Genomic DNA, 22364 nt, shown 5'->3' on the forward strand with positions numbered 1-22364 from the left:
AATGTATAACCCTTATATATTTAGGTTTAAATCCACCTTCTTTTTTCTGTTTGTTCAGCATTCTCTTTTTTTCCCTCTCATGCCTATTTTGGATTAAAATATTTTATTTTAGCTTTTGCCTCTTGAGTGTGTTAGTTATACACACTTTAGTAGTTGCTCTAGAGGTTAACACATGTATTCTTCACTTACTGCATTGTACCTTAAATTAGTTCCTTTTTGTATTTCTCATTATTGTAGAGACATTAATAACATTTAAATTCTTCTTAGGTATCCTGTACTTTTTCTACTGTTGTTAGTTATCTTAACTCTTTATACATTTAGATCCCCATAGAGTATTAATTTAAATACTATTATTAATACTGATTTAGATTTACCTACACAGGTACCTTTTACAGTGCTCCTTTTTCTTTTCTGCACCATAGTGCTTCTGCTTAGAATCATTTTCTCTGTTCCTGAAGAACTTCCTTTAGTATTTCTTTTATTGTGCCTGTTGGCAATGAATTCTCTTAGGTTTTATTTGAAACTATCTTTATTTTGTCTTCATTTTTAAAGGGTACAGAATTTTGTCTTCGTTCTTTGGAGTACAGAACTCTGGATTGGCCGTTATTTTCTCTTAGCAGCTGTCTTGTTTTTCTGGCTTCTGTCATTTTCATTGAGTAGCAGTTTGTCATTCATGTTGTAATTCTGTTGGAGATATTGTTTTGGAGATATTTTTCCTATTTTCCCTATAAACTTTAATATTTGGTGTGTAATTTTACAGAAGATAGGGTTTTTTAGGTACGCATACGTGTTATTAGCAGGAATACAGTGTCTTCTAGAGATGTCTAATCCATTCACTGGTAGTGATGTTGAAAACAGCCTCTGCATGCTGGTGGTGAATCAAATCTCAGAGACAGAGTTTTGGGTGAAGTAGAAAAGAATAGCTTTATTTCTTTGCCAGGCAAAGGGGGACACAGTGGGCTTGTGCTTTAAAAATTGTGTGTCCCAACCTGGGAGGAGTTGGTGAGAGTTTTATAGCAATAGCTCATGATCAGGGTTACTGATAAGGATCAGGGGGTGTGCAGGGCCTGTATTCCTTTCATTTAATCTGGCCTCTGGTGTTATGAAGAGCTTCATTGGTTCCTTTAATCTGGCCTCAGGTGGTGTCTTGTTGAGCTTCTCAAGGTTATCAAACTGTCACCTCTCTGGAACATCTTCCAGTTGCTGGGGGTTTTAGTTTTGCAGAAGAGCTCAAAGATACTGTTACGTGTATCCCTTGTGGTGGAACCGGGACTCTGACCCAAGGTTGCAGTATTGTTTCTTGACTGCCCCTTTCTTGTTTCTGCATCCTCTCCCTTCCCTGATTAGCATCTGTTCAGATTTTCCCTTTGGAATCTAGGGAAGGTCCATGGAGGCTGGAGTCTATTCTCTGCAAAGAAACAGGGGACACAGAAAGGCTTCCATGCCCAGGAGCCCCAAAGGGTCCTACTTGGTTTCAGTAATAGGCATTATTTTAGGTGCTTTTTATTTCTGTATAGTTTTCTTTCTTCTGGAACAGGAAAACATTGTGTGTTTGCTTTCTTGTTTTCTTTCAGACTTGGAATCCAGATACAGTGCCAATATTTTATCTTCAGAAAAGGACATTTATGAAGTATATTCATTCCAGTGGGAGATAATGGAAAGAGTTAAAAGCTATAGCCTTCAAGACTCCATTTTTAGAAATGATTGGGAATGCAAAAGCAAAATTGAGGGGCAAAAGGAACCACAAGAGGGATATTTTGGGCAAGTGAAAATTGCTTCTGAAAAAATGACCACTTACAAAAAGCATAATCTTCTTGCTGAATATCAGAGAGTTCATAATGGAGAAAAGTTATATGAATGTAAGGAATGTAGGAAGACCTTTATCCGTCGCTCAACACTTAGTCAACACCTGAGAATTCATACTGGTGAGAAACCTTACAAATGTAAGGAATGTGGGCAGGCCTTTAGACAGCGTGCACACCTTATCAGACATCACAAACTTCATACTGGTGAGAAACCCTATGAATGCAAGGAATGTGGGAAGGCCTTTACAGTCCTCCAAGAACTGACTCAGCATCAGAGACTTCATACTGGTGAAAAGCCCTATGAATGTAAGGAATGTGGAAAGGCCTTTAGAGTACATCAGCAACTCGCTCGACATCAGAGAATTCACACTGGCGAGAAGCCCTATGAATGTAAGGCATGTGGGAAGACCTTTAGGCAGTGTACACACCTTACTCGACATCAAAGACTTCATACTTCTGAGAAGCTCTATGAATGTAAGGAATGTGGGAAAGCCTTCGTATGTGGTCCAGACCTTAGAATACATCAGAAAATACATTTTGGGGAGAAACCCTATGAATGTAAGGAATGTGGAAAGACTTTTAGGATATGTCAACAGCTTACTGTCCATCAAAGTATTCATACTGGTGAGAAACCCTATGAATGTAAGGAGTGTGGGAAGACTTTTAGATTAAGGCAACAACTTGTTCGCCATCAGAGAATTCATACTCGTGAGAAACCCTATGAATGTATGGAGTGTTGGAAGACCTTTAGTAGTTACTCACAACTTATTTCCCATCAGAGCATTCATATTGGTGAGAGACCTTATGAATGTGAAGAATGTGGGAAGGCCTTTAGACTGCTGTCACAACTTACTCAACATCAGAGTATTCATACTGGTGAGAAACCTTATGAATGTAAGGAATGTAGAAAACCTTTTCGACTGCTCTCACAACTTACTCAACATCAGAGTATTCATACTGGAGAGAAACCTTATGAATGTAAGGAATGTGGTAAAGCTTTTAGACTTTATTCTTTTCTTACTCAACATCAGAGAATTCATACTGGTGAGAAACCCTACAAATGTAAGGAATGTAAGAAGGCCTTTAGACAACATTCACACCTTACTCAACATCAGAAAATTCATAATGTAATTTAATACAAGGCTTTCAAATGCACATTATGTTACAGAACATCAGAAAATTCATTTTTGAGAGAATTTGTTTGATGCTCATCATTAAGCATAAAATATTTATGTTACAGAAAAAAATGTTGCTTTAATGGTTGCTTCCACCACCATTCAAGCATTGTCTTCAGCATATTCTTATGAGAAAGTAATATAATGAATGCAGGAAAATCTTTAGCCTTATCTATCTTATATCACCATTTCACCACTGTATTACCAGTGTATTATTGGATAGGTACTTAAATTTCTGTGCCTCATTTTGCTCACTTGTAAAATGGTGATAGTAGTATCTATGAATATTAGCTATTTATTGCTTCATAATAAAATACCACAAAATTAGTATCTTAAAATAATACACATTTATTATCTCAGTTTCTATAGGTCAGGAGTCTAGGCATAACTTAGTTGGGTCCTCTGCTTCAGGGCCTCTCGCAAGGCTAAAATCAAGGTTTCAACCATGACTGAGTCTCATCTGAAGGTTCATCTGGGGAAGAGATCCACTTCTAACCTCACGTTATTGTCCAAATTAATTTCCTGAGGGCTGTTGCACTGAGGTCTTCAGATTCTAGCTGGCTGTTGGCTGAAGGCTGACTTCAGTCAGTTCCTTGCTACATGAGCCTCTTCAGTGTAACTACTTGCCTCGTCAGAGAATGCAATCCAAGAAAGCAAGAGTCTGCTAGCATCGAAGAAGCTATCATCTTGTGTTTCTAATCACTGAAATGACATTTCATTACCTTTGATACCTTCTATTGCTTGGAAGCAAGGAACTAGGCTGCCCTACACTCAAGGGAACAGGCTTATAGAAGAGTATGAATCCCAGGAGGAAGGGATCACTGGGGCCAATTCAGAGTCAGCCTGCTGTATCATTGTGAGGATTGAGTAGTTAATACTTAGAAAAACAGCAGCCATATAGCATGTTTTCTGTAAATATCTATAGTTGTTATTAACATCATTAGTGTTAGTGAATTCATATGAAAGGAAGATCCTATAGAAGTAATAAATATAGAAATGCCTTCTGTCACTGCCCAGCACTTACTAAACTTAAGATTATTCTGGGTAAAATCTAGGAGGTTATATTGAATGTAAGAAGTTCTTCATCACTTGAGCTGCATCAGAAATTTCATGCTGAAAAAAAAATCCTGATGAATTTCATGAATATGAGGTTAAGAATATAGTGGTTGAAGAAGCAAAGAGAAATATGAAATTGTTTTCCCATAATAAATTACAAGGTAAATGTTTTATAGTCTGTATTCTCTGACCACCACTCAAAATCAATTAGAAACTGTCAAAAAGATGGCAAAAAAGAAACTAACCGCTTGGAAATATAATTGTGTATGTGTGTGTGCACATGTGTGTGTATATGTTACTCTTGTAGAAAGAAAGAAAACATTCCATTACAACTAGTAAACTTTTTGATGCTCATAGTATCCCATCTTCAACCATTAGGAGTTGGGTTTTTTGACATGACCCCAATAGCAGTTTGATAGTTTACTTGGTTATGGCTGCCTAATTTGGTCGGCTTGGGAAGATGCTTGGGTACCAACTCATCATTCTGAAAACTAATAAATAAAGGGAAAAGTATTTATTTTGTTTTTTCCATGTGAATCAAGTCTCAGGGTCACCCAAACTCATCAAATTTAAATTTTTTTAAATTTAATAAATCTTACCAGTAAATACAGAAGAAAAAATGATATTTGGGTTAGAAAAATCATTTTCTAGTTCCTAATTTAAAGAATAATGTCCAGAAAGTGATCTTCAAGGGATATTAAAACTATTTGGGGAAAGAGTTTATAGTGGGAACTTTATATTGGATTTATCAAGCTGACCATCTCCTTTGGTTGATTTTAACGTCTATAAAAGTGAAACTGTCAGACAATATGCACCTCCTGGTATAATGCAATTAGGAAGTACATGTCACTACCTATGAAGTTTTCTTGCCAAAATAATGAACAGAATGAATCAAACTTTTAAATCAAAAAAATTTTTAAACCCAGTAATTTGAGAAATAGATGAACAAAGTAAATGATACCACAGGAAGCAGCCAAGCAGATCCAGAATGTATAAAATTCCCAAAACAATTCCCAAAAATGAGCTGATTTCTTCAACTATTGAGTGGCATGAAAAAAGGGCACTGTTACCAGATTTTAAAAAAAGACTTGAGGCACATCAACTAAATTCGATATGTGGGCATTATTTGGACCCAGATTGAACAAAGTGCAAAAAGACATTTTGGAAACTGGGGAAAATGTGGACATGCACTGAGTATTAAATGATTTTTAGAAATACTAGTTTTGTTGTTTAGTTACTAAGTTATATCCATGGACTGTATCCCACCAGGTTCCTCTGTCCATGGGATTTCCCAGGCAAGAATACTGGAGTGAGTTGCCATTTCCTTTTCCAGGGGATCTTCCTAAATCAGGGGATCTTCCCAATGCAGGGATCGAACCTGAATCTCTCGGGTCTCCTGGCAGGTGGATTCTTTACCACTGGTGCCACCTGGGAAGCTTGATAATAATATCAGTGTGGTTATTAAAAAATAAAAGATTTTATGATTAGAAATAAATATATAGGAAATGGTAAGATACCCAGATTTGTATTAAAATATTCCAGCAAAAGAAAATTGGCAAAGGGAGCTAGAAAGTATCAATAGATTGGTTGGTAAAATAATAATTACTGAAGTAGAATGGTTGTTTATGGGGGGTTCATTGTTCTAATATTTTTACTTTTTTTTAATGTGTTTGAAAGTTTCCATAATAAAATATTTAAAACAAATTATACACTGCTTCAGAAATCATTGTTAATAAGATGCCTGCATATATGAACTTGTCAGATGTCACCAAAATTCTACTCAGTGAGGAACTTATGCCCCTGAATGCATTAAGAAAATCTTGTTTGTAGGCCTAGGCTTCGTCTTCACTTTTCCACAGCCATCAAAGCTGGGCCTGTCACATGGATAAATGTATTAAAGGAATGAGTAAACCTTTGTGTCAAGAAACCAGAAAAAGAACAAAGTAAAACCAACAGAGGAGAAGCAAAGTAAAATTAAAGTTAGAAATTAATTAAAGGGTTAGATACTAGTAGACTTAATCCAATGTTAATGACTATATCTTGGCAAGTCTAATCAATGAAAAGGAAATTTGAAACAGTATTAATGATAAAAGGGACATAACTACAGATTATCAAGAAATTTTTATTTTAATTCTAAAGGAACACTATTTGTATGTACAATGTATATTCCAATATATGTCAAAACATAGAGGGATTACATTTTCTTCTCTAAGAATGTTATCACAACTGACTGCTCTAGAACCCAAACAGACCAACAAATAAATGTGTGTGTATGAAGTTCCTGTTGAAGGAAAAAAATCTGATAGTTGCATAGGTGAAAGCCTTAAGAAACAGATAATCCTTAACAGGATTTTAGCAATTAATTTTGCACAGGTAAAATAGTCCTGATATAAAACTAGACATGGATAACTCCCAAAGAGCAAAATCTAGACCAGCTTCAGTTATGACGATTCTATTAATTCTAAATAGTTGTATTTAGAATTTATTATAAAATCAGTCTTCATTCATAGGTTAGTGTTTTGCGTTTTCCAAACACAAAACATCTCCGGAAGGCCTGTGTTTAACCTAGCACAAGACCTTAACCCAACATTCTCCACAAGTTTGTTTCAGGGATACTAATCCATGAGGATATTTGAAAAAAAGGTATCATGGGGAAAATCATGAATGAAAGCAAGGATAAAGTATCTATTTTGGGGGGAAATCCAAGTACCTGTTACCAACTTGTTAAAAGATGTATTCAAGACATATTTTCATTTAACACAGTGTATCTCAAATTTACTTCGCTGTGCAATTCTTTCACTCCAAATATCCCTTAACACCTTTAGAGTGTGACCCATTCTGGTAGATGTTACCATAAGCACTGTGAGTGTCTTGCAGGATGTTATTTCAGACATTATGGTGAGTGAGTGCGTTGCGGAAGGGTGAGGAAGGACACTTTTCTCCGCAGTTCACATCACATCATACTCTGAAAGCAGCTTTCGGCTTGAATACTGGGCTAGTGCTTTTCTACAGAGTGGAAACGTTTTCAGCCTGGTCCTTGGTAGTGTATATAGTAAACATGCTGAAATACTCCATTAAACAGTGATTAGGACATAAATGATTTTTCGTTGAAATAAAAATGCTATATTAAATATCATTTTTGTATTTTCTTTCTTTATAGAGTCAAGATTTTCTCAAAGGTGCATATCTAGAAGTGCTGTGTAAACTTTGCTTCACATATTGCCAGATTGTTGCCCCATCCTTGCACCAATTTTGAATCCCTTCAGTTATTGAAGATGAGTGTCTGTATTTCCCTGATTACAAGCAAATTCAGCACATTTTTTCATATGTGTTTCTTGACCAATCATATTTCCCTAAAAGTGCTTTTTTACTCACATACTTTCTCTGTTTCATTTTGGGTTTTCTCATTGATTTTTTTAGGATCCTCAAAGTAATCTAGGTATTGATAATTCCAGGTATTGTCGTTCAGTTGCTCAGTCATGTCTGACTCTCTTTGCGACACCATGGACGGCAGCATGGCAGCCTTCCCTGTCCTTCACTATCTCCTGGAGTTTGCTCAGACTCATGTCCATTGAGTCGATGATGCCAGGTATTACACATTTATAAATGTTGGACTTATTTTCTTCACAGATAGCATGTGTTGTAACTGTGTTACAGTGTTCATTGTTTTGCTGACATTAAGTTTAGATACAGTTTTCATTTGAAAGTGGAAAGTGAAGGTGAAAGTTGTTCAGTCGTGTCTGACTCTTTGCAACTCCATGGACTATACCAACTGAGCTATTAGAGATGCACATAGTTTACATTTTAAATCATACCAAATAATCGTATTCAAAAGATAAGAAGGACCTCTTATTATTTACGCCTTTTTAAATATGTTTTCTGCCATGCATCTGCAAATAGAAATAAATTCCCCCAATACGTTATTTTATTTATATTTCTCAGTAGATAAAATGACATCAAGCTGTACACTTAAGATTTATGCCCTTTATGTACCATAGAAACAGACTGCCCCTGATGTGCTGGAGCTGCTCAGGTCCCTTCAGCTACATCTTGGTGTTTTCCTGGTGACTTTCAGTGACCTCACTTCCCTGGTGGCTCACATGGTAAAGAATCCGCTTGCAATGTGGGAGATCTGGGTTTGATCCCTGGATTGGGAAGACCTCCTGGAGAAGGACATGACAACCCACTTCACTTCAGTATTCTTGCCTGGAGAATCTTGTGGACAGAGGAGCCTGGCAGGCTACAGTCCATAGGGTTGCAAAGAGTCAGACACGACTGAAGTGACTTAGCAACAGCAGATAGGCAACTATGTGACTCCAGTGGGTCAAGACAAAAACAAGATCTGTAATAATACTGAAACAGATAAAACAGGAACATTTTTCAAACCACAAAACGCCAAACATGCTCCTGGATAATAGGAATGACTGCTATTTCTTTACCAATTGCAATTTTAACCTTGCTTTATTCTGCCCGCCTCCCCCCAACCCACCCAGAGACAAGATTTATTAATATATGTAGTTGTAAACAACAAGGGCCTACTGTATGGCACTGGGAACTATATTCAATATCCTGTAGTAAACCGCAATGGAAAAGAATATGAAAAAGAACACGTGTATATGTGTGTGCATATATATCTGACTCACTGTTGTGCACCAGAAACTAACATAACATTGTAAATCAACTTTACTTCAATTCTTTAAAAAAAAGTTAGCCCTAATTCCTGACTACATCCAACCCAGAACAAAGCCTCACTTCCTTAAACCTTCTCTAAATCAGTAAACACAAGAACAAACCTTCTAGCACCTTCTTGTGGACACACCCCCATGGTTCCCAATGGTGTGTGTTCTTTGCTGCAATGAACAGTAAACCCAACTTGTTCTTCTACAGGAATGTTCCTGGTGGTGGTATTTGGCTGGAGGACACCTGTATAAGTATATGAATCTTAACAATAAAAATATTTTTTTTAGGGTTCAGTTTTTCATCTGACTGACCAGAAGCTAAGTTGATTGCAACACTAAGGAAGTTGTGAAGTGAAAGTCACTCAGTCATATCTGACTCTTTGCGACCCCCATGGACTGTAGCCCACCAGGTTCCTCTGTCCATGGAATTCTCCAGGCCTGAATAGTGGAGTGGGTAGCCATTCTGTTCTCCAGGGGATCTTCCCAACCCAAGGATCAAGCAACCCATGTCTTCTGCATTGCAGGTGGATTCTTTACCATCTGAGCCACCAGGAAACATTTATTTATTTAATCAGAGCCTTAAGATCATCTGTAACAGTTTTTTTTTTTCATCTGTAACGATTTTTTCAATCAATTAAAACAGGATATAGTTAATTCTCAGCTTTGCTGATGCATCTGCCATTAACAGGAAATTTTGTTGTTCAGTGACCAAGTCCTGTCTGACTCTTTGTAACCCCATGGATTGCAGTATCCTTCAGTATCTTCCAGAGTTTGCTCAAGCTCTTGTCCTTTGAGTTGATAATTCTATGTAACCATCTCATCCTCTGCCACCCCCTTATCCTTTTGCCTTCAATCTTTCTCAGCATCAGGGTCTTTTCCAATGAGTTCACTCTTTGTAGCAGGTGGCCAGTATATTGGAGCTTCAGCATCAGTCCTTCCACTGAATATTCAGGGTTGATTTTCTTTAGGATTAAGCTGCACAAATTGGTTCTTTATTCTTTTTCAAAATCCACTATTTCCCTAATGTAACATTTCCATGTGGCTGCATTTGGAAAGAACTCTTTAAAGAGCCCCTGATAAATTCACCAGACTCTAGCATAGTTTGCATAAGAAGTCATAATTTGCATAAGAAAGCAAACTTCCCTGTACTCAGATAAGGGGATAAATTAGCCTGAGTGATTATTTTTTCCATTCGTAGAAGGTGGTCCAGTGGCTAAGACTCTGGGCTCTCAATGCAGGGGGCCCAAGTTCAATCCCTGGTCAGGGAACTAGATCCCACATGCCACAACTAAGACCTGGCATAGCCAAAATAAATAAATAAATTTTTTGAAAATATTGAGGATTGTCAGAGGCTCCGCATCTGGACACCCTGTCACGTAGGCTCCTTACAGAATTGGTTGGGCGGGGGGGGGAGGGCGGGGGTGCCACTGAAGCCCACCCAGGCCGTAGTGTTCACCCAGACCTGGGGCCCCACCTGAACCCAGGGTGGAGCTGGCAAGAGCTGAAAAGAGCTTTCTGCCCATGGGGCACAGTGCTTCCCACTTATCAATTTCCAGGTATCAGGATCACCTTAATTTCCAGAAGCCCTGAACTCTCTGCTCCCCAATCTCTCTGTGGGAAGGTTCACAAATGAGTGTCTGGGAAGTGCATTTGTTGAAGTCTTTACTGCTCAGGGAAAAAAATCCTGGAGCAAAATGGAAAATGTTTGGCAGTCTACCTGTGATTTGGAAAGACTTCAATAAAGAAGTTTGTGTTTGCCCTGGAAGGCAGCAGCCAAATAAATAAAATCCAGTCACCAAAGGAGAATAAGCTGATCTTATTGATTCTTATTGGTCTGATCCAGAAGCTTCTTGTATTTTAGGTTTACACAATCCAGGGATAAGATCTCTCCACTGTATTGCTGTAAGATATAAAAAACTTCTTTCAATGTTTTATGTGTATTAGACATCTGATCAGTTAAAGCAGTAGGAACGGTCATTAATTATAAGCGGTCATTTTTGCATTAAAGAGCAGTGACTTATCCAAAGATTTCTCTTGGTAAATGTCACATTGCACTTGAAAATATGTCGGTTATCTTCAAATTTCTTTTCATATTGATTTCCAACATAATTCCACAGTGATAGGAGAACAGACTCTATATGATTTCAATACCTTTAGACCACAAAATTTTTGCACCTTGTTTTATGTCCCTGGATATATTCCAGTACCTCCTGGTTTATAGTCTATGGGAACTTGAATAGAATTTGTACACTGCTGATGTGTAAAAATTGCATAAATCTTAATTATGTTGAATTGGTTCACAGTGCTTTTCAGGTTACTATATCCTTCTACTTTTCTGCGTATTCATTCTATTAATTTTTGAGAGCTTAGTATTGAATCCCCAAATAAAAATCTTAAATTTTTTTATGTATTTATTTTATTCATTTATTTTTGGCTGTGCAGGGTCTTCCTTGCTCTGCCGGCTTTTCTCTGGTTGTGGTGAGCAGGGGCTACTCTTCATTGAGGTGCATGGGCTCCCACTGCAGCAGCTTCTTTGTGTGGAGCACGGGCTCTAGGAGGCATGGGCTTTAGTAGTTGTGGCACACGGGCTTAGTTGCTCCATGGTATGTGGGATATGACCAGGAATTATACCCATGTCTCCTGCCTTGGCAGGTGGATTCTTTACCACTGAGCCACCAGGGAAGTCCTCCAACTAAAAGTCTTAATTTATCTGCTTAAAAAAAAATTGTAATATAGAGTGGAACATAATATATGTGACTTTGTTCTATATTTTCCAAGTCTCCTATAAATGTGTTATACTTTGGTAATTTAAAAAAGAAAAACAAAAAAAATTTTTTAAAGATCAGCGACTTATCAAGTTGACATGAAGTAATTAAACTATTTCTCAGATATACTATAGTCTGGCATTTCCCAAGGGAAGAAAGCAGATTTTATCTGTTTAAGAAACCATCAAAGAATTCTGAATTTGACAATAAAGAGCCTATAATTTCAAAAAATAAATAATCCAAAAGTTTGACATTTTAGTTCAAATGAGAGGTGATGTTATGTTTTGTACTGTCTGCTGTTGGAAACTATGTTTGATTTAAAACATTGCAATACCTTATTTTAACGTTTTGTTTTTAATTTTACTGGTGTATAGTTGATTTACAATGTTGTGTTAGTTTCAAGTGTACAGCAAAATGATTCAGTTATATGTATATATACATTCATTCTTTTTCAGATTTTTCACCCATGTTGATTATTATAGAATATTGAGTAGAGTTCTCTGTGGTATACAGTAGGCCCTTGTTGGTTATATATTTTAGATATAGTAGTGTGTATGTTAATCCCAGGCTCCTAATTTATCCCTCTCCCCCCATGTTTTCCCATTGGTAATCATAAATTTCTTTTTGGAAAAAAACTGAATGAGTCATATCAGGGACTGTCCCAAGTTCAGTAGAAAATAAATAGTAGTCATTCACTTTTTTCCATTTTTATTGAGATATAATTCATTGCAGCTTTGGATAAGTTTAAGTATACAGCATAATGATCTGACTTACATCTATAACGAAATGATTATAACAGTAAGTTTAGTGAACATCCATCTCATATAGATACAAAAAGAAACAATTAAAGAATATTTATGTATTTTGCAGGGCCAGGTCTCAGTTGTGGCACTTTGATTGTTTTGCAACATGCCAGTTCTTTAGTTGCAGTACGTGGGATCTAGTTCCATCTCCAGGGATGGAACCCAGGGTGAGTACAGAATCTTAGCCACTGAAGCACCAGGGAAGTACTCAGAAAAAATTTTTTTTCCTTTTAATGAAAAAGAACTCCTACTATTTACTCCTCTAACAATTTTCATATATAATATACAGTAGTGTTAATGATATTTATCATATTGTATATCATATCCTTACTAGTTATTTATCTTATGACTGGAGTTTCCTAAGATAACTGGAGTTATCTTATGAAGTTTCTACCTTTTGACTACCTTCATCCAAGTGCCCCTCTCCCTACCTCCTGCCCGACCTGTGATAACCACAAATCAGATCTATTTCCATGAATATGTTTGGTTTTTTGTTTTGTTTTGTTTTTGAAGTATAGTTGTCCTACAACACTGTTTGTTCCTTTGTTTGTTTGTTTGTTTGTAATTATTTTTATTTATTTTTTGGCCTTGCTGCGTGGCATGTGGGATCTTAGTTCCCTGACCAGGGATTGAACCTGCATCCCCTGCACTGGAAGCACAGAGTCTTAACCATTTGACTGCCAGGGAAGTCCCTGTTTGTTCCTGTTATACAACATAATTATCTGATATATCTATATATTTCAAAATTATCACCATGATAAGTCTAGCTGTGATATGTCACCGCACAAAGGTACTACATAGTTATTGACTATATTTCCCGCAATATATATTTCATGCCTGTGACTCACTTACTTTGCACCTGAAAGTCTGTGCCTCTTCCTCTCCCTCACCTATTTCTGTACTCCTCCCATCCCTTCCCCTCTGGCAACCACCTGTTTCTTCTCTGCATCTATAAATTTGTCTCTGTTTGGTTATGCCAATTCTTCTGTTTTGCTTTTTAGGTTCCACGTGTAAGTGAAGTCATAGAGTATTTGTCTTTCTCTGTCAGACTTATTTCACTCAGCATAGTACCATCTAGATCTATCCATGTTGTTGCAAATGGCAAATTTGCATTCTTTTGAGTAATATTCCATTATATATAAATTACCACATCTTTATCCATTCATCTGTTGATGATGCTTCCATGTCTTGGCTATTATAGATAACGCTGCAATGAACATTGCGGGGGGGGGGGGGTGCATGTATCTTTTCAAACTAGGTTTTTCATTTTCTTCAGATATATACTCAGGAGTGGATTTGCTGGATCATACGGTAGTTCTGATTTTAATTTTTTTCAGGAATCTCCATATGGTTTTCCAGAATGGCTGCACCAATTCACAGTCCCACCAATAGGGTTCCCTTTTCTTGACATTCTTGCTAACACTTGTTATTTGTTGTCATATATATATTTATTTATTTGGCTGCATCAGGTATTAGTTGCAGCACACGGGATCTCCCATTGTGGCCCACAGACTCTCCAGTTGGGGCATGCAGGCTCCAGTAGCTGCAGCACATGGGCTCTCTAATTGTGGCCCCTGGGCTCCAGAGGGTGTGGCTCAGTTGGGACATGCAGGGTGGGATTTTAGTTCCCCAGCTGGAGATTGAACCTGCATTCTCTGCATTGCAAGATGGATTCTTAACCACTGGACCACCGGGGAAGTCCCAAAAGCATTCTGACAGGCCTGTGTATAGTCAGGTCATTCAGGATGGCTGTTCTCTTGCTTTGTGCAGCCCCTTCTTTACCAGTCCCTTCTTCACCTGCACCTTGCTCACATGAATGTGCTTAACCTGTGCCCCCGCTAGCAATTGTTCTAATCCTCAGGCCAGAATGGTTCCAGCTGCTAGTTTATAAAAGGGAAATATCTGGCCTTGTGATGGTTGTTAATTTGAGAGGCTGTGAGGGACATTCCCCAGCTGCTGGTTCCCTTGGTAACTGATGCCAGTCTGATGTCAATTCCCCCTGTAAATGGCAGCCTCCTCTCCTCTGTGTAGTAGTGTCAGCTGCTGTGTTCTGATGCACACAGTGGGCATGTCACTCTAGGGCCTTACTTCAGGTCTGTAAGATCCTCTTGTCCAATAAACCACTGATGTCTCTGTCTCTGTCTCTGGGCTCATTGGTCAGTCTCCAGGCTGGGCATCTACAAGGCTTGCAGTTCAGCCAGCCAAGAGGCTGAGGAAACTCCACTGATCACCAAGAGATCAGGATATAAAGAAGGGGAATAGAAAGTTGTGGTGGGGGGCGTTGGCTTGCCCCAAGGCTGAGGCAGGGGCAGCAGGTTGGAGGCACGGGCTGTTGTGCTCTGGGCTCTCTCCTTGCCCCTCCTTGGCAGGTAGAAGAGGCCAAAGCAGTGCTGGGTATGCGCCCCTTTCTCTCCCTCCAGCCACCTCTCCTGGCCCCCTTGTGCTGCGGTTTCTGCAACACAGGACTGAACCCACCTGGTTATAGCTTATTGATTGCAGAATATTCAGTCTCAGCAGAAAAATGCCAAAAAGCAAGTTGGACATAAGAAACAAGGACTTGATGAAAAGGCTGCTGCCTTAATATTCTATTTAATATAATACTATGAATATATATTAATAAATACATTAATATATACCTGCACTGTCTGTAGGACACACTTTCCAGATCCTAAGACCTTTAAACAGGGGATTCAGTGGGAAAGAATTCACCTGCCAATGCAGGTGATGCAGGAGACGTGGGTTTGATCCCTGGGTTGGGAAGATCTGGAGCAGGAAATGGCAACCCACTCCAGTATTCTTGCCTAGAGAATTCTATGGACAGAGGAGCCTGGCGGGCTACAGTCCATAGAATCGCAGAAGAGTTGGACACGACTGAGAGACTGGGCATGCACGTACAAGACCTTTAAGCAGTGCTTTGAGAGCAAATATCCTAACTCCTCTTCCTCTAGACTTAGCTGATGTTCAGGCATAAAATTGTTTACAGATGAATTCATAACACCTCTGACTCTTCTACTGTCTCACACCTTAGTTAACACATCTGTACCTGCTTTTCTAATAAACTATTGATCAGCAAAAATAAAGGGGCTACAGAAACACTTTTTTCTTACTCTACTCATATTTTAATTTACACTATTTTTTTTTAACTTTATTTTGCATTGGGGTATAGCCAGTTAAGAATGTTGTGATAGCTTCAGGTGAACAGCGAAGGGACTCAGGAATACATACACAGAAACACTCATATGTTGCTTCCTTTTGGACTTCATGCAAAGACAATTCTATGTAAATGTACAGTTGACTCTGATTTGGAAATCTGAAATTCACTCCGTCCTTGTTATAACATTTTTTTTACAGTTGTAATTATGTTGATGTTTTATATTGTGTAAAATAACTCATTTAATAAAGTATTGCTTTGATTTTTTAAAGAAAGTTAAATTGTGAGGGTAATCCCCAGGTGGCTGTTCACTAGCATGTGGGGCCCTGGGGAAGTTGACTACCAGGAGAGATGTCTTTCTCTTCCATTATATCAATGATATTCCAGTAGCTGCAGTCTTCTTCCAGTAGCTGCCCATGCTTGTGGCTTACCTGACTGCACATGGATGACAATGAATACAGACAAAACACAAGAACCTGGATTATCTACAAAGACAAGCATGCCTTTTGACCCCTCACCCCTAAACAATTACAGACAGAGGGTTTAGGGATATTACCTCAAGGATAGGCTTGTGAATTGGACGTAGCCAGTTACCTGGAAGGGTTTGGTTGGGGCCCAGGAAAATGCAAAATATTAGTAACCTTAGGTCTCTGGTCCCAGCTAGGGAAGGGGCAGAGCAACGATATAGTGAGTTAGAGAAACCTCTATATGCAGTCTACAATGTGTTACAACAGGTGGAAGACATTACAAAAGGCCTACGAGAACCGTGTAGCAGTGTCAACAACCACCATTATTTGGGGCCTAGAACGGCTGTGTGCAACATATTAGGACCCTCCCTCACCACAGACATCAATAGCAACCAAGGAATCCACTTCACCAGGCATGCTGTTCAGAAATGGGCTGATAAAAAATGACATTCATTGGCATTACCACCTACCTTACCATGCCATTGCTGCTGGGCTCATGGAAAGGATAAAGGGACTCCTTAACAACTGAGATGGAAGCCCATGCTCTCAACGTGTGGACCAGAAACTAACTCAAGCCCTACGAACTAGAACTTCAACATCCCAGGAACAATCATCACTGAGCCCAAGCCATTTGAACCCTGAGACAACTAGTCAACACAATCTGAAATCAACTGTTGCTCACCAAGACAGTAGAAACTATTGATCAGGACACTAACTCACTTTTGCCCTTACCACTGGATCTACCCCCAGGGGAACATGTTATAAAATGGCCCTGGGACTGGCAGGTAAGGCCTGGGTGGTTAGGGTTTGCCATCTTGTGGGGGATAGGATTAGAAAGGAACTGAATGGGACTTCCCTGGTGGTCCAGTGGCTAAGACTCCATGCTCCCAATGCCAGGGTTCAGTCCCTGGTCAGGGAACTAGATCCCGTATGCCGCAACTAAGACCTGACACAGTCAAGTATTTTTTAAAAGAGAAGAAAGGGACTGACAGATTTTACCTGTCTCCTGCCGGCCCACCTAAAGCTATTAAAGTAATTACCCAGGAGAATGCACTATCTTACTGGAGACTGCATCATCTTATTAACCTTGTGGTTCGTTGGTACATGGCCTGTATTGGGCATTGACAATGGGGCTGAGGGTGGACTAGTGGAATGGTAATGCAAGGCTGGACAAAAACCACAGGCAGGGGTGGTGTTACCTCACAATGAATGTTCTTTCTGTTGGATTTTGCTTAATGGTCATAATCTTCCCTGGGGATGCCTGTTAAATGCCTTACACTTTATCCCTAGTCTGAGTGGGGGTTGTTTGTGGACTGGGCAGCAATGGCAGCCTCACTGTGAGGTAAAACTGACTGCTGGCTCTACAGCCAGATGCATCCACCTCTGGACTTCCGTGACAAATTGACCCTATAAGCATCTGGCTACAAAGTTTGCGTGCCTCATGGACTCTTGAGACCCTAACTGCTGTTGTTATCACAGAAAAAAAGTGAAAGTGTTAGTTGCTCAGTCGTGTCTGATTCTTTGTGACCCCATGGGCTGTAGCCTGCCAGGCTCCTCTGTCCATGGAACTCACCCGGCAAGAATACTGGAGTGGATAGCCATTCCTTTCTCCAGGGGATCTTCCTGACCCAGAGATCAAACCCAGGTCCCCCACCTTGCAGGCAGATTTTTTACCATCTGAGCTATGAGCAAAATATCAGAATTATTTTTTATTGAGGTATAGTTGATTTACAATGTTTATTACTGCTGTACAGCAGTGATTCATACTTTTTCATATGCTTTTCCATTATGGTTTATCACAGGATATTGAATATCCTGTGCTACACAGTAGGACCTTGTTGTTTATCCATTCTGTATATACCAGTTTGTATCTGCTAATCCCAAACTCCCAATCCAACCCACTCTCACCTCTCTCCCCCTGGGCAACCACCAGTCTACAATCATTTCTTAACATTCATTACAACTTTTATTATAACTCAAAAAATATCAGAAATTGTAGAGAAAGTATAGATAAATTTTAGTAATCATTTCCCTCTTTTAAAAAATGCTTGAATTTTTGTACATTGTACATTGACTGGTTTAGTTATAACCGATTTAATTTGTTGCATAATATATGTGTACATTAAAGTATGTATTTCTGAAGCATGGGCAAAGGTGGAATCTGATGGATGGTGATTATTCCAAAATCTGTGAATGTCTACAGATGCACAATTAATGGACAACCTCATAGCAATTGAGTATCATTTGCTGTTAACAGTTTACTATTTTTGGTGAATAAGTTAAGTGTCTAGTTTTCAGTGTGCAAACACTACATTTACACATTACAGTTTCTACAAACTGACAGGTCAGGTCATGAACCATTTTATTTCAGATTAAAAACAACAACAACACCACTCTGTTTTCTTTTAATGAGCTGCTAGATTTGACTTGCTATTTTAATTGGAACATTTATATACCATGAGTACATTGGATTATTTTTGTAGCTGATTGGACTTGGATGCTGTCCTTTTCCAAATTTGGTACAGGGGTTATGCTAGCCTCATAGCTGATGCTCTTTATAAAATCTTGAAGAGGTAGATTTTATCTGTAAGTTACTCTAGTACTAGAGGAATAAAATGTTGTAGCGCTTTCATCAGTTTTTTTCCTTGGTTCTTACTATATTCAGGAAAATACGACTTTTCCTGGATTTCAGACATACTATAAAAATACTGAATATATGCATACACTGTAACAGGCCGAATGTAAACAAGCATTTCCTACATCTTGTCAAAGTTGTATACATATACATATACATATGTTTAAGAAAATACTTAGGAAAATGCTTTTCCCATAATTTCACATATACTATAAAAAACTAAATGTAAACATTTTCTGAACATTTATCTGAAGCATTCTGAATATTTGAATATCTGAAAAAGGTCTGAAATCAGTCCTGAATATTCCTTGGAAGGACTGATGCTAAAACTCCAATACTTTGGCCATCTGATGCAGAGAACTGACTCATTGGAAAAGACCCTGATGCTGGGAAAGATTGAGGGCAGGAGAAGGGGATGACAGAGGATGAGATGACAGAGGTTGGATGGCATCACCAACTCGATGGACATGAGTTTGAGCAAGCTGTGGGACTTGGTGATGGTGGACAGGGAAGCCTGGTGTGCTGCAGTCCATGGGGTTGCAAAGAGGTGGACACGATGAGTGAGCGACTGAACTGAAACTTTTTTACTAATTAAAGTTGAATAAACATGTGTATGTATATACACTATATACGAAAATACTTTTCCCAGGACTCAGATATACAAAGTTGAATATAAATGTTTAACAGAGAGGCATGGAATTTATTTCACATACAACCAAGCATAGAGCAGTTCTGAATTGTTTCATCAGCTCTACAGTGTCAAACACACAAGCAACTCTATCGCCTGTGCCAGTCTCAGCTTCTCGCATTCTCTGGTTTTAAAGCAGCCGCAATCCCAGATATCACACAGAGATGTGTCCGGTATAAGGGAAGGCATTTCCTCCCATTTTGTAAGTAAAGAATATTTAACTGAAGCTCACTTGGAGTCTTTTGCTTAGACCTTCGGTGGTCAGCAATGCTACCCGTATGTGTACTGTACTGTGCTAAGTCACTTCAGTCCTGTCTCTTTGCAACCCCATGGACTGTACCCAGTCAAGATCTTCTGTCCATGGGATTCTGCAGGCAAGAATACTGGAGTGGGTTGCCATGCCCTACCCCAGGGGATCTTCAGGCAGGTTCTTTACAACTAGCACCACCTGGGAAGCCCATTACACATAAGCTCAGTTGCAATTAGGAGCGCAAGCATCTGGCATTTAGATTTAGGTGGGCAGCAGGCATCTAGAAAAGGGAGACTGGTTAATACCAGTGGATAGGCAACCAACATGTCTGCCAAAATACTGCCTTATTTCTTGATCTCTTTAATTGCTTCTTTTTTGGTGTGAATCATTTTAAAAGTCTATTAAATTTGTTACAATACTGCTTCTGTTTTTATGTTTTGATTTTTTGGCCATGAGGCCTGTGGGATCTTAGCTCACCGACCAGGGATTGGACTGGCACCCTCTGTGTTGGATGGCTAAGTCTCAACCACTGGACCACCAGGTCAAGTCCCTTTGATCTCCATTTCTGCAATTATACATACTTTCTCACTTATGATGCTTGAATTTTTTTCTGTCCAGGGTACAATCTCATTCACTTCAAGTTTTCAAGGTGTCTTTTGAGTTTTGCACTTATTTTGCTCGAGCACCTCAAGAGACTACAGCTGGATGCTTGTTGAGCAAGTGAATGCACTCGCTCATTCCTCTGGTCAACAAACGCTTACTGAGAACCTCTTAGGAACTGGCAGTGGACTAAGTATTTATAATAAAGTGAGAATGAATCCTGGCTTTTAATTGTCCCCATTTTCTATACATACATTGAAAGAAGTTAAATTCCCTGAGTAAAGCTTTGGTTGCATCCTACAAATTTTAACATTGTCTCTTTGTCATTCATTTGCCAAATGATAATTTCATTTCCTTTTTAATGTGAAACTTATATAGCTATCTTAAATTTCCTTGTAGAGAAATGGATTTTGTCTGAGGCTTTATTTTGTAATTCACTAGAATAGAGGTCAGAGATTGTGGCATATGTCTGTTTTTTGGAAGGTCTTAAAAAATCATCTAAATCTCTCTGACCTTACAGTAGCTCACTTTTATTATATTGGAGTTCCTTACATTATGAATCCCCTGGTGGGGGAAAAAGGCAAGCTATGAAAAGCTTGTTTTAAAATTTTTCTCCAGGAGGAACTATCTAACATTCTATAAAGAAAGATGATATAAGATGTTCGTATAGTCACTGTACACTGTAAGGCCTTCCTCTTACAGGATTTCCAGTACAAAACTAGGAAAACAAAAAAGTTAAGAATATAATGCAGCTCTCATTTAGCACATTTTCAATGAGTCAGATAAGGGATACAATGTACACAATGCTAAGAAATATGATCCTAATATTACTAATTGGTTAAGTAGCCCTATAAGAAATGAGCAATAATGGTGATGTAAATGTTGGTTAAATCCTTTCCCATTCTGATTCGGTTCAGGTTAATTTTAGCAGATAGATGTTTCATCTATATATTTGTATTGTGACACTTGATTTCCCATAAAGGCTAATGACCCTTCATGTTCAGAAAAGTTAGAATGATTTCTGTGTCTAACATTTTCACTACCTTCCTACGTCTGCCCACTTGGCTTATCTTCACAGTTTTTCACTTTTTCAACTGAACTCTGATGTCTAATAAATTTTGAAATACAAACACACCCCTCCCAATTCCTAACATTTGTAAGATTTCTCATCAGTAATACATGTCAAGGGGTGGCGACTGAGAGCACCAAGCTGTGATGGCGCAGGAGTGGCCAAGGGGAGCTATCCCATGTCCGAGGTTAGGGGTAGCAGCTGAGAGGAGCAACCCCATGTCCAAGGAGCGGCAGCTGCGTGGGCACAGGAGGGCAGAGAGGAGTTACTCCACGTTCAAGGTCAGGAGGGGCGACCTCATCCAAGGTAAGGAGCAGCCGCTGTGCTTTGCTGGAGCAGCCGTGAAGAGATATCCCACATCCAAGCTAAGAGAAACCTGAGTAAGACGGTAGCTGTTGTGAGTGGGCATCAGAGGGCAGACACACTGAAACCATAATCATAGAAAACTAGTCAGTCTGATCACATGGACCACAGCCTTGTCTAACTCAATGAAACTAAGCCATGCCATGTGAGGCCACCCAAGATGGATGGGTCATGGTGGAGAGGTCTGAGAGAATGTGGTCCACTGGAGAGGGCAATGGCAAACAACTTCACTATTCTTGCCTTGAGAACCCCATGAACAGTATGAAAAGGCAAAATGATAAGATACTGAAAGAGGAACTCCCCAGGTCAGTAAGTGCCCAATATGCTACTGGAGATCAGTGGAGAAATAACTCCAGAAAGAAGGGATGGAGCCAAAGCAAAAACAATACCCAGTTGTGGCACCGACTTGATGGACATGAGCTTGGGTAAACTCCGGGAGTTGGTGATGGACAGGGAAGCCTGGCGTGCTGTGATTCATGGGGCTGCAAAGAATTGGACACGACTGAGCGACTGAACTGAATACATATCAAATTCTGGCCCTTAATTAAAGGCCTCATATCCACAGTATGAAGTGTGATATTAAGCTGTTGTCCTTAAATGCTTTCCCACATTCCTGACAATTACATAGGCTTTTGTTTTACTAGCACAAATTTCCAGATGTCAATTTTTATTTTTAGTTCTACCTGTTTATTGCTACCAGCCATCTCCCTCCAACCCCTCACGCGTGCTTGCTCTGGTCATGTGACACCATGGACTGCAGCCCACTAGGCTCTTCTCTGTAGAATTTTCCAGGAAAAAATACTGGAGTGGGTTGCCATTTCCTTCTCCCAGATGTCAAATTTTGAGGTTTCCCATGTC

At 39.1% G+C, this 22364-nt stretch overlaps 1 protein-coding gene across 1 annotated transcript in view; it reads left to right on the forward strand.

Annotated features, from left to right (window-relative positions):
* The window catches only part of LOC128063939 (uncharacterized), a 357926-nt gene that overhangs the window by 131665 nt on the left and 203897 nt on the right, over window positions 1-22364 (forward strand). Inside the window, 1 exon segment of the mRNA XM_052656769.1 lies at window positions 1877-2884. Within this exon segment, the coding sequence (XP_052512729.1) occupies window positions 1877-2884 (1008 nt within the window).

This window comes from Budorcas taxicolor, chromosome 18 (genome assembly GCF_023091745.1).
Source record: "Budorcas taxicolor isolate Tak-1 chromosome 18, Takin1.1, whole genome shotgun sequence".
In the NCBI taxonomy this organism is placed as follows: Eukaryota; Metazoa; Chordata; class Mammalia; order Artiodactyla; family Bovidae; genus Budorcas; species Budorcas taxicolor.